This window comes from Oncorhynchus tshawytscha, linkage group LG33 (assembly GCF_018296145.1).
Source record: "Oncorhynchus tshawytscha isolate Ot180627B linkage group LG33, Otsh_v2.0, whole genome shotgun sequence".
Classification (NCBI taxonomy): Eukaryota; Metazoa; Chordata; class Actinopteri; order Salmoniformes; family Salmonidae; genus Oncorhynchus; species Oncorhynchus tshawytscha.
Genome location: NC_056461.1, coordinates 33,476,033 through 33,491,675, shown reverse-complemented (window position 1 = coordinate 33,491,675; position 15,643 = coordinate 33,476,033). Strand labels below are relative to the sequence as shown.

Sequence of the window (15,643 nt, the reverse complement as noted above, 5' to 3'; positions counted from 1 at the left end):
GGTCCATCCGTGTCTGGCTTTGGGGCGCTAACAATACTGATTTTTAAGCTGTGTGTGTGTGTGTGTGTGTGTGTGTGTGTGTGTGTGTGTGTGTGTGTGTGTGTGTGTGTGTGTGTGTGTGTGTGTGTGTGTGTGTGTGTGTGTGTGTGTGTGTGCAGATGGAGGTGGAGCGGGCTCTGCTGGAGGGAGAGCAGGACTCTGAGATGGCCCTGCTACATAGGGAGAAGGAGGTACTGGACCAACTCAATGAGAAGATTGGCAGCATTGACAAGCCTGTCCTCACAGACAAGTCCCAGGTAACAGCAGCAGACATGTTGTCCATCTCTGCCATTGCTTTCAGACACAGGGAATGTGAGGTGGAGAGGGGGAGGGAGAGACACACGGTCAGGGTATGTGTGGGAGTTGGGGTTTCAGTGGTGAGAATCTGAGTTGGAGGAATCTTCAGTCCAGCCCACGGGTCTGAATACAGTAGGGCAGACCCTCTTTTCTGCTGCCTCCTTGGTTCCTCCTTTACCTTCACTAACACTCTTTCCTTGCTCTCAGTCTTTGCTGTGTTGTGGGTGTCAGTGTGTTCTTATGAGCACGCATGTGTGTGCTCTTGTATGCGTGTGTGTTTGTGTGTCCCCACTGCTGTGCAGCACAAAGCCCTGCTCGATGTTGAGAGGGTTAAGGTAGAGTGGTTGGAGGAGCTTGTCTCTGACCAGAGGACCCAGCTGGACACCTGTCCTGGGGCGCTAACTTCTAACTGGTCCCTCATGCTCCTCAGTTAGTATGGCTGCCTTTCTTCCACTAAAGTGCTTCTGCTTCCCTCTCTGGCTGCCCCTCCTCCGCCTCTCTGGTTTCCCCTCCTCCTCCTGGGCTGCCCCTCCTCCTCCTCCTGGCTGCCCCTCCTCCTCCTCTCTGGCTCCCCTAACATCTCCTCCTCCTCTGCCCCTGGGCTGCCCCTCCTCCTCCTCTCTGGCTGCCCCATCTCCTCCTCTCTGGCTGCCCCTCCTCTGGCTGCCCCTCCTCCTCCTCTCTGGCTTCCTGCCCCTCCTCCTCCTCCTCCTCCTCCGCCTCCTCTCTCCTCCTCTCTGGCTGCCCCTCCTCCTCCTCTCTGGCTGCCCCTCCTCCTCCTCTCTGGCTGCCCCTCCTCTCTGGCTGCCCCTCCTCTCTGGCTGCCCCTCCTCCTCCTAACTTCCCCCCCACTCCTTGTAATCACCATGGGTTTTCCTTTCTGTTCTGTTTCTGTGGAGAGAGTCATAGAGTCCTCCTCTTTGGCCCTTCTCTCCCTTTTATAGATGTCCTCATATCCTCCCTGTCTCACTCAGACCGCTCCCTTCTTGTCCCTGGATTCACTTGATGGCCTTTCTGTTATGGTTCAGACAGAGATAGTCAAATCAAATGTTATTGGTCACATACATATTGGTCACATACACATATTATTGTGGGTGTAGCAAAATGCTTGTGTTCCTAGCTCCAACAGTGCAGTGGTATCTAAAAATTCACAATAATACACACAAATCTAAAAGTAAATTCATCGAGTTATTAAGAAATATATTTAGATGAGCAATGTCGGAGTGGCATTGACTAAAATACAGTACAAATCTAGTGACTAGTGTTCCATTATTAAAGTGACGAGTGTTCCATTATTAAAGTGGCCAGTGATGGCTATGTATATATGGCAGCAGCCTCTATGGTGCAGGGCTGAGTAACCAGGTGGTAGCCGGCTAGTGATGGCTATTTAACAGTCTGATGGCATTGAGATGTAAGCTGTATTTCAGTCTCTCAGTCCCAGCTTTGATACACCTGTACTGACCTACGGATGATAGCGGACTTAACAGGCCGTGGCTCGGGTGGTTGATGTGCTTGATGGTCTTTTTGGCCTTCCTGTGACATCGTGTCCTGGAGGGCAGGCAGTGTGCCCCTGGTGATGCGTTGGGCAGACCGCACCACCCCCGTCAGGAAGTCCAGGACCCAGTTGCACAGGGTGGGGTTCAGACCCTATTGGGGTGGTAAGCAAATTGAAGTGGGTTTAGTGTGTCAGATAAGGTAGAGGTGATATGATCCTTACCTAGCCTCTCAAAACACTTCATGATGACAGAAGTGAGTGATAGTCATTTAGTTCAGTTACCTTTGCTTTCTTGGGTACAGGAAGAATTGTGGACATCTTGAAGCAAGTGGGTACAGCAGACTGGGATAGGGAGAGATTGAATATGTCCGTAAACACTCCAGCCAGCTGGTCTGCGCATGCTCTGAGGACGTGGCTAGGGATGCCGTCTGGCCCGGCAGTCTTACGAGGGTTAATGTTGGCCACGGAGAAGGAGAGCCCACAGTCCTTGGTAGTGGGCTGTGTCAATGGCACTGTGTTATCCTCAAAGCGAGCAAGGAAGCTGTTTAGCTTGTCCGGGAGCAAGACGTTGGTGTCTGCGATGTGGCTGGTTTTCCCTTTGTAATCCGTAGACCCTGCCACGTCCGTCTTGTGTCTGAGCCGTTGAATTGCGACACTTTTTCTCTGGACTGACGTTTTGAATGTTTGATTGCCTTACAGGGGGAATAACTACACTGTTTGTATTCTACCATATTCCCAGTCACCTTGCCATGGTTAAATGCGGTTGTTCACACTTTCAGTTTTGCGTGAATGCTGCCATCTATCCACGGTTTCTGGTTTGGGTAGGTTTTAATAGTCACAGTGGGAACAACATCCTCTATACACTTTCTGATTAACTCAGTCACCATGTCCATGTATACGTCAATGTTATTCTCAGAGGCTACCCGGAACATATCCCAGTCCACGTGATCAAAACAATCTTGAAGCATGGATTCCAATTGGTCAGACCAGCAGCAAATATACCTTAGCGCGGGTGCTTCCTGTTTGAGTTTCTGCCTACAGGAAGGGAGGAGCAAAATGGAGTTGTGATTTGATTACTGAAGGGAGGGTGGGGGAAGGCCTTGTAGGCATTTCGAAAAGGGGAGTAGCAGTGGTCCCATCCAAGAATGGAAAGTGCAGTGGCATGAAGTATGTGCAAAGAAGGAGATTGTAGGTTGTTGTTAGCTAGCTAAGGAATTTTATTGGCATTACAGGATAATGGGAGCTCATTATTATGGTCTATTTGTCTGTAAAATGTCAATGTATTTGTCTGTCTGCTAGTTTGAATCCTCCACACAAGGACCCACCCAAAGCCAGTGCATTCTCAACCTTAAATGATGTGTGTGTGTGTGTCTGCTGTTCGTCAGGATGTTGAGGTGCTGGAGGTGGAGAGGATGTGTAATGAGGACCTGGAGTTCCAGCAGCTGGAAAGAGCGAGTAGTCAGGACGAGGGGAAGGAGGCTCAGACCCAGCAACTACTCAGAGAGATAGCAGATTACCAGCGTAGTACTGTCACACGCAAGGAGAGACTCCTGACCCTGAAGAAGCAGTCTACACAGATTACTCAGCAGTCTCAGCGAGAGAAGGACAGCTTCCTAAAAGAGAAGAACAACCTGCTCCTGATGGTTCAGAGGGTAAGAAGGTTTTTGGGTACTGGTTCTGTTTTGTATCTGTACAACTTTACCGTTGTTTGACTGACAGTCTGTGTGTCTCTAGGAGAGGGAGAACCTGGCTTCTCTGGAGAGGAAGTATGCTGAACTGACTGGAGGGCAGGCCTTCCCTAACAACCCTGTTGCCATGAAGGAGGTATGATGTACAATACACTACTAACAGTGCATATGTCTGTCCAGCAGATGGCAGCGGTCTCTTCTAAGAGCCTCACAGTGCATATGTCTGTCCAGCAGATGGCAGCGGTCTCTTCTAAGAGCCTCACAGTGCATATGTCTGGCCAGCAGATGGCAGCGGTCTCTTCTAAGAGCCTCACAGTGCATGACTGAAATGCCTGACAGGTTCCTTTCTGAAAAACCTCCCATTTTCTATGAATGGAAGTCTTGTATCGTTTCCATGTTTCTTTTTTTTTGCATTCCAACATACAGGTACTGCACGGATTGTTATTGAAAGATAAGACACATAAACAAAAGCAACAAATACATACAAGAAAAAACAACAACAAAACATTTAAAATAAACAAAAAATGGCACTAGCAAGACACACCACACCCCGAGTGGGTTGGGTTGTGTACATACTTTGAAGGAATCAGTTAATATATACATGTAGAGTCCATAAAGAGTAAGGGATCATTGATCAGACACCATCTCTAGTCCCACTGAATCTCATCTCCATGTTCACAGTTAGTAATGACCACGTGTCCACAAATGTATCTTGCTTTAATCTTAATCTAAATGTGATTTTTTTTGTATATTGTTCTTATAATTGCCACTCTTGCCATTATTTAATTGCCATTCTTTCTGGGACCATCTTAATGCATAGCTTTTTTTAGCTGCAATGAAAAGTATTTGTAACAAATATAATTTGGATCCAAGAATGGCTAACATGGGATCTGTGGGTTCTGAAAAAAAACTACTATTTCCCACTGAATTCCCCTCCGTGAATTTGCATTGGTAACTTTAAGAGCTTCAGAGAATATATCTAACCATGGCTCTTCACTTATCTTGATGAAGTTCACCGTACCAACTTTGTCTAAGAATCAATGTTTCATCTTGTTTCATGGAGGATAAAGCACTGTATAAGTTAGTTGTCTGGCTAAGTTTTGTTCTATGTCCATGGGGGTGCATTGTAACCTTATCCAGTTTTGGTGTTTGGATAGAAAGCTTCGTACTTGTAGATACCTGAAGAAGTCTGACCTTGGTATATTAAACTCAGAGCTCAGCCTTTCAAATGATTTTCGAGTATCCTTTTCATGTAATTGATGGACGTATTGAAGTTTCAAATGTGCCCAGTTTCTAAAACTTGTGTCTAATCGTAGTGGCTTAAAACCCTTCATATGTACAATGGATGAAAACACTGAGATTCCTGTAGTAAGGTTGAAAACTCCCTTTCTCTTTCCGTTCTTTTTATGTGGTTCCTGCCCATTTCCCACAACTCACTCAATATATTTTCCTCAGTGAATGGGAGTACGGGCAGAGGGACCAAAGTAAAGTCTGACTTTTCTATTTCCAGCCATCTGTACCTGCAGCTTCAGACATACTGTCATGGCCCTAAATTGGGTTGCAAGCCAGTAGTGTTTCGGATTGGGGAGTTCACATCCTCCCTGGTTTTTTTTTGTGTGTTTTTTTTTTGTACTTTATATCTGACCCTGGGATGTCGTCCCTGCCAGATACATCTGGAGATGAGTTTGTCTAATAGCACAAACAGATTTTGGTTGTCAAATTGGAAGTGTTTGAAAAGGGAACAATAATCTAGGTAATACGTTCATTCTTATTGATTCTACCCTTCCCGATAGGGTGAGGGGCAGCACAGACCAGCAGTCCAGATCTCCTTAGATAGACTCAATCAGCTTGGTGTAGTTGGCTTTGTATAAGTTATCAAGATCAGCAGCTATAGTTTTTCCTAGATATGTGGTAGCTTCATTTGACAACTTAAAAGAGAACAATGTTTTTATATAGCAGGTGATATGTGTATTAAAGGCCAGTGCTACATTTGATTAACATTCATATTGTACCTGGAGTAACCGCCACATTGATTTAAGACGTTCTATTAGCTTTGGGACAGACTTCACAGGGTCAGACATAGCAGACCTAAACTACAACATCGTCAGCGTACAATTATATTTTATGCGTTTCATCCACAACCTTTATTCCTTTAACATGTTGATGTATCTGTTCTGGTCTGTGCAGCACTTCCGCTTTCTAGAGGAGAGGAGGCGGGGCAGTAAGGAGAACTCCTCCCACCTCAATGACACTCTGCCACGTAAGAGGAGCCAGCAGGCCCTCAGTCACTACAGCAGCTCTACCCTGGGCCGCAGCCTGTCCCCTAAGGTGAGCATAGGCGACCAACCTCCTCTTCCTGGGGGCAGCCTGTCCCCTAAGGTGAGCATGGAGGACCAACCTCCCCTCCCTGGGCTGCAGCCTGTCCCCTAAGGTGAGCATGGGGGACCAGCCTCACCTCCCTGGGCTGCAGCCTGTCCCCTAAGGTGAGCATGGAGGACCAACCTCCCCTCCCTGGGCTGCAGCCGGTCCCCCTGGGCTGCAGCCGGTCCCCTATTGTGAGCATGGAGGAGCCAGACCAACCTCCTCTTCCTGGGGGCAGTCAGTCCCCTATGGTGAGCATGGGGGACCAACCTCCCCTCCCTGGTCCGCAGCCTGTTCCCCAAGGTGAGCATAAGCGACCAACCTCTTCCTGGGGGCAGCCTGTCCCCTAAGGTGAGCATTTGGGGAACCAGATAAACCTCTCCTCCTTGGGGCGTACTGTGCAGAGGACAACCACAGGGGTTAGATCAGCAGTGCACAACTCTAGTCCGTCAGGACCTTCATTTCTCTAATTTAATCATTAATTGATAATGCCATTGAATCCCAGTGTCCCCGCATCTGATTACTGGAGCATTGGGTTAGAGAGACACTTACCAGGTCATCTCACTCTCTGTTGTGTCCGTCTGTCTACTCTGCAGTCCCACCTGCCTCTTTCCCAGAGCTCCAGCTGTGGTAGTATCATCCCCCGGGGCCTCTCTATCTCTCCCAGAGTTCTGGAAACTCGACGCCTGCTCAAGGGTGAGCAACAACACTTTTTTGTTTTGTGAACTTGTGTGCATGTCTGGGCATACTTCAATTTGTATTTTGTTTTTATTATGCCTCTAATGACCTATTGTCTAGAAGTTCAATATTAGTTGTCCGTAGCTTATGGCTGCCTACACCATAACCCCACCACCACTATGGGGCACTCTGTTCACAACGTTGACATCAGCAAACCACTCACCCACACAACGCCATACATTCTGTCTGCCATCTGCCCGGTGCCGCTGAAACCGGGATTCAAGAGCACACTTCTCCAGTGTGACAGTGGCCATAGAAGGTGAGTATTTTCCCACTGAAGTCAGTTACGACGCCGAACTGCAGTCAGGTCAAGACCCTGGTGAGGAGGATGAGCACGCAGATGAGCTTCCCTGAGACGGTTTCTGACAGTTTGTGCAGAAATTCTTCGCTTGTGCAAACCTACAGTTTCATCAGCTGTCCTGGTGGCTGGTTTAAGACGATCCCGCAAGTGAAGAAACCGAATGTGAGGGTCCTGGGCTGACATGGTTACACATGGTCTGTAGTTATCGGGCCGGTTGGACGCACTGCCAAATTCTCTAAAACGACATCGGAGGCGGCTTATGGTAGAGACATGAACGTCACATTCCTTCAGTCAGCATGCCAATTGCACTCTCCCTCAAATCTTGAGACATCTGTGGCATTGAGTTGTGTGACAACTGCACATTTTAGAGTGGCCAGCACAAGATGCACCTGTGTAATGATCATGCTGTTTCATGATATGCCACACCTGTCAGGTGGACGGACTCTCTTGGCAAAGGATAAATAGTCACTAACAGGGATGTAAACACATTTGTGCACAACATTTTAGAGAAATAAGCTTTTTGTACATATGGAACATTTCTGGGATCTTTTATTTCAACTCATGAAACATGGGACCAACACTTAACATGTTCCGTTTATATTTTTGTTCAGTGTTTGTAACACCATCTCATTATCTCTCTGTCTCTCTCTAGCTTTTCTCTAATCATTCATGGATTCCCTGCCTCTCTCCGTACCTGCTGCCTGTTTCTCACGGCATGCTAGCTACATGCTGCAGAGATAGACATTCATAGCTTTTCATTTCTTGAGTGGTCAATATTGCATGTCAATCTGTTAGTTAACATGGACTGCCACAGGGCATCTTTCCCCCAGTGTCCATTAGCATCGGCCTGAGCAGGAAAGACATGTTCAGCTATACTCTGATAGTATCTCAAGCAGAAGTAACTAGAGCCTTTGGGAACAGGTCTGAGGGGGTTGAATGACCATGCCCATTTCAGTGTTGGAGGGGAATATACTATTTGTGTATCAGCAATGCCCTCTGACCAACTGCAAATAAGTTGGGACAGTTAACCAGCAACAAACATTTTTAAATGTTTAATCTAATCTGATAAAATGCTTAATAAAGAGTGTGTCTGTCTGTGTGTTCATCTGTCTCTCAGCAGGCCATAGCCACTTGTACATGAGTGAGAACAGACAGAGACTGGTTGACCTGTGTAGCAGGACCGTGTCTGAGTCCAATGTCTTCCTGGACCCCTTCCACTACGCAGACAATGGCCATGGCTTTGACACACGCAGTATGGACAGCTCTGACAGCATGGAGACCAGCATCTCTGCCTGCTCCCCAGACAACATCTCCAGGTGATAGAGAGAACTGTAGGACCATTGTTCAAGTATCACAATGATTCAAGAAGGCCCACTGTTAAAGTATGACCATTGTTAGCTCAATGTGATATTAGCTTAAAGAGCATTTTTGTTCAGAGAAGAACCGGGGGCATGGCATGTAAGAGACATGTTATGAATGAGAGATGTGACTCAGCATCATTCCATATTATGGTTCTTTCCAAGTTCTGTGATTTTAAGCGAAGCGTTCAGGCGTGAAGCTGAGTGAAGCGTTCAGGCGTGAAGCTGAGTGAAGCGTTCAGGCGTGAAGCTGAGTGAAGCGTTCAGGCGTGAAGCTGAGTGAAGCGATCAGGCGTGAAGCTGAGTGAAGCGATCAGGCGTGAAGCTGAGTGAAGCGTTGAGGCGTGAAGCTGAGTGAAGCGATCAGGCGTGAAGCTGAGTGAAGCGATCAGGCGTGAAGCTGAGTGAAGCGTTGAGGCGTGAAGCTGAGTGAAGCGTTGAGGCGTGAAGCTGAGTGAAGCGTTGAGGCGTGAAGCTGAGTGAGGTGTTGAGGCGTGAAGCTGAGTGAAGCTGAGTGAAGTGTTGAGGCGTGAAGCTGAGTGAAGTGCTGAGGCGTGAAGCTGAGTGAAGTGTTGAGGCGTGAAGCTGAGTGAAGTGTTGAGGCGTGAAGCTGAGTGAAACATGCAGGAGTGAGGCAGGGTGAGAGCCCCAGTTGGTGGGCTGACCAGCAGGGACTGGGATGGCTGAGGCTGGTGCAGAAGGGTCAGGTTACACACAGCTGTGGTTTCAGTGAAGGGGCCCAGCCACAGTGGAGATCCAGCCCATCAGTACTGTTACTGTGTCGCTGGGATAGTGCCAAGAGGCTGAATCTGAAGTGAGTAAAGAGCTTGTTTGTGTGCTTGTTTGTTGGTGCTTGGTTGTCTGTTGTAGAGAAGAGGCTGTGTTTGTTTAAACCAAAAGTATCCTTTTGAGATCCTTTGTTGTTGCAACGTGTGTGTTATTGTTTTTAATCAAGTACTAGTACTTTGTCAACCATGTTCTTGTCAGAAATAATCAGTTAGATGAAATCAGTTGAACCCTCAGACAAAAGTTGACTATGCTCATTGGTTATGCTTAACAGACACATGGTTCTGCAGACTGTTTTCCATTAGATCTCATGCTCTTCCAAGTGAAACTATTCAATTCATTCTAAATCTTCAGGATATCCTGTTACAATGGGAAAACAATGTTTATTTATATATCTCTGCATGTGTCGGCAGGTAGCCTATAAAGAAACACATTTATCAACATAAGAGGTCTCCAAATCATTACTCTGAATTGACCAAGGTGGACCAGAACATTTACTTGTGGGATCAGAATATTTTATTTTGTTAGTGAGGATGCTGAACGTGTCTTGGGCATATGTTGTCCAGCTGTCTCGCACCCAGTTTTATAAGCAGAATAAGTGTTTTTTAATAAGCAGAAGAGGTGTGTTTTCTACTTGACTGATTCTGTACACCTAGGACCACCCAGAAAGTTAAAATTGGTTAAGTGTGTGAGAGTTAAATAAAGGTTACATTTAAAAAAAATAAAAAAGTGTGTGAGTGTGATCTTGGTCAGTCCATGCAGTATATACAGGATGGAAAAATATGAGAGCAAATGTATGGTCTATACATTGTACAGAATGTGATGGTATGACTGGTGCAGAGGTGCAGTGTTTGTTAACTTTATAGTAAGGGCCCTGGTCTGGAATTTAACTCACACTTAATAGGTTCCAGGATGGACAGTCCTTTTTCTGGTGGGCGTGTGTACTCTCCTTGCTTTGTATTTATGAAACCTTTTTCCACAGTGCCAGCACATCCAACGTAGGAAAGATTAAGGAGATGGAACGTTTGTTACGAGAAGCCCAGGCTGACAAGCATCGACTCCTTGAGCACAAGGTAATGAAGCCTTCATAACTACAACCATCTCTTACCGTTCTTTTTGTGTGCGTGTTGACCATGCTGTAACTCTCTGTGTGTGGCGTGTATAGGAGCGTGAGATGGAGGTACGTAGGCAGGCCCTGGAGGAGGAGCGGAGGAGGAGGGAGGACCTGGAGAAGAGACTGCAGGAGGAGACCAGCAGGAGGCAGAAAATGATCGAGAGGGAGGTGAAGTTACGCGAGAAACAGAGGGCACAGGTGAGAGATCCAGAAAGGGATGGGCCAAGATTCATAATACCAATAATTTCAGATGCATGGTAATTTAATTAGGCCACAGCTTTAAAATGCTTTAAAGCAACTATGACATTTGACTGAAAAATGTCTATCAGATATTTAGCTTTCAAACATGGGCTCAACACAGACCAGACACCTCTGACCCCTGTCCCCAGGCCCGGCCGCTGACACGCTACCTCCCTCAGAGGAAGGATGACTTTGACCTCCATGGTCACATCGAGGCAGCTGGACACAACCCAGACAACTGCTACCACCTGGCCATCACAAATAAAACCTGCAGAGGGTTCCTGGTCAAGATGGGTGGTAAGATCAAGACCTGGAAAAAACGCTGGTTTGTCTTCGACCGGAACCGCAAGACCCTGGCCTACTACGCAGGTACCTTCTACTATCTCTCCCTCTCTTTCTTTCTCATTCTTCTACTTCTGACATTCTCTCTCTCCTCTCTCTCCTCTCTCTCTGTCTGTTGCAGCTGTAAATGGTAGCTTAATCAGAGCACTGCAAGAAAAGCAGCGATGACATCATCATCAAGCTATGCTGTTTTACTCTGGAAGAGCTTTGATTCAAGTGGTTTTTGTTTCACCACCCATAAACATGGTCATTCCAGTGCTACAGTGTGTGCTCTCTCTTACAGACAAACATGAGGTCAAGATGAAAGGGGTCATATACTTCCAAGCTATAGAAGAGGTTTACTATGACCATTTAAAGAATGCACACAAGGTAAGGGACAAATGGTATACACATTTAAAGTATTGAAGTATCCGTATTTTATGCTAAGAAACCATTTTTTTTAAACTATAGTGACATTGCTTTTCTTTTTGCTCTGTCTTTTTCCCCCACCCTCCCTCCCTTCCAGAGCCCCAACCCATGTCTGACGTTTAGTGTGAAGACCCATGACAGGGTGTACTACATGGTGTCTCCCTCCCCTGAGGCTATGCGCATCTGGATGGACGTCATCGTTACAGGGGCGGAGGGATACATGCAATTCATGGTCTAAACCAGTGGCGGCTGGTGATTGGCTGAATGCCCGGGGCGCGAGGTGGTTGGAGTTGTCAACAAAACAGCATGACATATGATGCCAAGTTTTCGAGCTACTGGTAGTTTCTTTGAGAAGATATATAAAGTGATCTGTGCATTTGAACAACAGCATAAATGACCACTGCTGCACATGCTTCCACTGTTTTGAACAGATTAGATTATACTATTTAGAATGAGAAGCAGGTCACGAACGAACAAGAACGTAACAAGCATGCAGATGCAGTAAGTGAAAACACATGATCTAACTGGGGTAATATAGCTAATATACTGTCACAAAGCATGATGCGCTAGCCAGTTCATTCTGAATATTTTCCATATTTCCGAGTTAGATATTAGTTTAGAAAGACCTGAAATTGGTATGGGAGCTAACTACCTAGCAAGTTACCAGATAGCTATAACTACCTAGCAAGTTACCAGATAGCTATAACTACCTAGCAAGTTACCAGATAGCTATAACTACCTAGCAAGTTACCAGATAGCTATAACTACCTAGCAAGTTACCAGATAGCTATAACTAGCTAGCTGCTTGTCAAAGGTAGATAACTGGTTAATTTGACAAAAAAATCTACTAAACTATTTCTCAATGTTTATAAAAATGACTGTATCTGGCTTAATGAATTTGATCATGCTGTTTCAGTTCACACTACATGTCGCCCTCTCACCTACAAGAGAACCAAATGAGCAACTTGGGGGGAAACAATACAATTGGCCAGCCACCGTCATGCTTTTTTGTCCTACCAGATCCCCAATGAGAAAGTTCTAGCTAGTGTATCCCTCTGTCTTTCGACACTTGTTAGATGTAGATGTCAGGTCCCAGGCTCCAATGACTGTTATGGTTATTTATTTACAAGTTAATTACAATTAGATTGTTGCTTTGGCGCCATCTGTACCTGATAGAGCACACATCTGTACCTGATCTGGCGCGAGAGACTCATTGGGAGGGAGACTAGAACAGACCCAGAAGTTCTGATCGAGCACGCATTTGAGCGCCCCAGGACAGTCCATTAACTTTGTACTGTTATAATTTATGCTAAGAAATCCAGCGATTTCATTGGGGCAGTTCCCCCTCATAGCAAATAGTGGGCAAAACAATATAAGCAATGTTTGCATGGCATATGCACCCGCGAGGGACAGAGTAGTAAGTAACTGAACAGCTGGATTTTAACATTTTTTAAATAGGAACATGTACACATTTACTGCACTTTTATGAGCATTTAAAACATAATTCATGAATTATATAATATATACTGTATATATTTTTTATACAAATATTTTTTGTTGACCAATCATAATTGGGGCACCGCCCCTAATGGGCGGGCCGCTACTGGTCTAAACAACCCCCCATCCTGACCACAGACTCTCAGATGACTAACAAACAGGGAATATACTCTCCTCCAGGCCCATCGGTGCCTAAAAGACAAAACAAGTTGACTGGTCAGGTTTGAGAACCTCTGTGACCCTTCTGGTTTTTAGCTTTGTAACCACTTTTATTTCCGTCTTACTTCAGTGAGCCCAGCTCTCTCCTCCTCTTCCGGATTCTGCTGATGTAATGGTCATCTGATACTTCGCAGTCTAGCATGGAAGGACTTCCTCTGGAGGAGTGTGTGCCCAGTGCCGCTTGTTCATTCGGAAAGGACTTACTCAGACGATTCTGATACTTATCGTTTTATGTTTGGAGAGGAGCCTTTTGGCACCTTAACATGGTTTACCCTCATGATATTTCAGGACTGTTAATGACCCAGAGTCTATGTCTGAGGTGTATTATGTAGTCTGATAGGCTCATATTATTCAGTAGAATCATAGGATTGAGGCTGCCATTGGAGATAATATTATAATATATGCCATTTCACAGACGCTTTTATTCAAAGCGATTTACTGTCATGCATGCATGTATTTTACGTACGGGTAGTCTGGGAATCAAACCCATTACCCTGGCGTTGCAAGGCCCATGCACTACCAATTGAGCTACAATAGAGCTAATGCCTCTACTTCTCTGGGTTGAGAAGAGGACCAGGGCCTGGTTTCCCAAAAGCATCTTAAGGCTCAATGGTTCTAAAGATGAATTTAGCCTTAAGATGCATTTGGGAAACCAGGACCACATTGATTTAAGGAACACAAGCTGTCCCATCCTTTTCATCATCCAAATTGAGCTGGCTGTTGATTGGTCAACCAAAGCTCTCCCTCTGTTTTCCTTCCAGCTGGACAGTCTCTTTTTTCCCTCAAACACTCCCTCTCTCTCCGGGGCCAAACCCTCCCGAGACTGTCTAGCACCTGCACAGACTCAGAGGACAATATGTCCCTCCAGTGGAAAACCCAAGGTGATGCACATCACCGATGTGTGTCCTTTGTATCCTGCTGTTGCTTAGGAACGTGGAGATAACAGGGGAAACACTGAAACACCAGGGACTTGAAGGATTTGAAAGTACCTCTCTCAGCACTATGTACCAAAGACATACCATGTCTGTATTTAATATGGAAATCATGGAAATGGAACCTTAAGGCTCCACAAAGGGCTACTTACCGGGTGTGGAAGGCATTGTGTGTGTGTGTGTACCTTTCGTGTGTGCCATACAGCTAAAATAAGTTAGCAAAAACATTCCAGGGCACTTAAAGTACTAGTTCAAATGAAATGTTTTAATGGCGCATGGCATTGTTTGTGCCTTCATCTGAGTTGTGTTTTATGACATGTAGTGTAGTATCATGCTGCCAGTGGATGGGTGCAGCTCCCTACCCGATCAATGGGCTCATTCATTTCTGAAAGATTGAGAAGCGTTGCGTCGTGCCTAAGAACAGCCCTTAGCCGTGGTATATTGGCCATATTTCACAAACCTCGAGGAGCTTATTGCTATTATAAACTGGTTACAAACGTAATTAGAACAGAAAAATTAAACGTTTTGTCATACCCGTGGTATACGGTCTGATATACCATGGCTTTCAGCCAATCAGAATTCAGGGCTCAAACCACCCAGTTCAAAATTTGAGTTATTACACAGTCGCTATAAAACCTGTGCAGTACTTGGATATACTTACTACTTTTAAAATGACTTTTTGGGTCACAAATAATGGCACATTAATTTATATTAGTTTAATTTTCTTTTTGTTTTTTAACAAATATATTCATATTTGTCAGTGGTATGTGCATGTTGAACATACAAATCAGCTATTTGTGTGAAACCAAAGAGCAATGCTGCAGTATTCTAGGGAGATTATATGAAGTAATGGGAAAAAGAAAATGCGATTCTACTTATTTGACCCAGGTATCTTAGCTGATATATTTGTAATTATGACAATGTTCTGATAATTGTAAGATGTAATGATACTGAAATGGCTCCCTCATTCACCATGAAGTCACAGGTAGAACGTAGTAGCAAGGTCCCTGACTGTCAACGAGGTGACTGCGGGAGTATTATGAAGAGGTGCGTTATGAAGAGGTGACTGCGGGAGTATTATGAAGAGGTGACTGCGGGAGTGCACACGAGACCAATTATCTTCACTGACAGTGTTGCAGAGGTGACAGCAGGTTAGCTCACAGGGAATCTTTCACAGCATTATGAAGAGGTCACTGACAAGCTCTCTGTGACCAGTTGTCTTTTAAAGGAGGATCCCCTATGTGCTCAGTCTGTTTGACTACACAATACAGGCACACTTTTCAGGTATTTTCCATGTATAAGTTACCAAGGAAAAAACTCAACATAACTGCAACACTTTTTTGATGCATTTTAAATATATATTTTGCATTTTTATATGAACAGTGTTATTGTTAATCCTGCATGTTTTTTAAACAAATGTAAGAATAAATCATATATGTTTACTAATTTGTTTCATGTTACTATTGTTATTCCACTATATTTATACTTTGTCAAGTATTGTATTGAGCGTGTTGCTCTAACAAGGAGCGGAAGTAACATTGAGATCCAACTCTGCTACAAAGGGAGGGTTACTGGTTATCCTATCTAAAAAACATGGACCCCTAGTGGTCTGAATATTGACTTTGAACAATTCTCTCTTATATGAACAAGTCTTATACGTTGATATATTCTTTCTACAGCTTATTAGCGTACACTTAATATGTTCCCCTGTTGATGCTTATTATGCATTAAGGTTGAACCAACAAATATGAAATGAACTAGGAAACAATTAAATATGTGAAATTGAATTTAACAATAATGTATGTTGATGCTAATATTATGTACAATA

The 15,643-nt window shown here is 44.9% G+C and overlaps 1 protein-coding gene across 6 annotated transcripts in view; it reads left to right on the top strand.

Annotated features, from left to right (window-relative positions):
* The window catches only part of LOC112231237 (pleckstrin homology-like domain family B member 2), a 33,116-nt gene extending 17,855 nt beyond the window's left edge, over positions 1-15,261 (top strand). For 4 of the 6 annotated variants that reach the window (XM_042311595.1, XM_042311594.1, XM_042311596.1 and 1 more), the window contains 11 exons: positions 159-296; positions 3,217-3,483; positions 3,566-3,655; positions 5,707-5,847; positions 6,477-6,576; positions 8,037-8,235; positions 10,046-10,136; positions 10,229-10,375; positions 10,567-10,786; positions 11,043-11,128; positions 11,265-15,261. In XM_042311595.1, the coding sequence (XP_042167529.1) occupies positions 159-296; positions 3,217-3,483; positions 3,566-3,655; positions 5,707-5,847; positions 6,477-6,576; positions 8,037-8,235; positions 10,046-10,136; positions 10,229-10,375; positions 10,567-10,786; positions 11,043-11,128; positions 11,265-11,405 (1,620 nt within the window). In that variant the 3' untranslated portion in view covers positions 11,406-15,261. The remainder of the gene's footprint in view (positions 1-158; positions 297-3,216; positions 3,484-3,565; positions 3,656-5,706; positions 5,848-6,476; positions 6,577-8,036; positions 8,236-10,045; positions 10,137-10,228; positions 10,376-10,566; positions 10,787-11,042; positions 11,129-11,264) is intronic. The other 2 variants (XR_006080719.1, XM_024397878.2) reach the window with 2 other exon arrangements.
* The last annotated feature ends 382 nt before the right edge of the window (positions 15,262-15,643 follow it).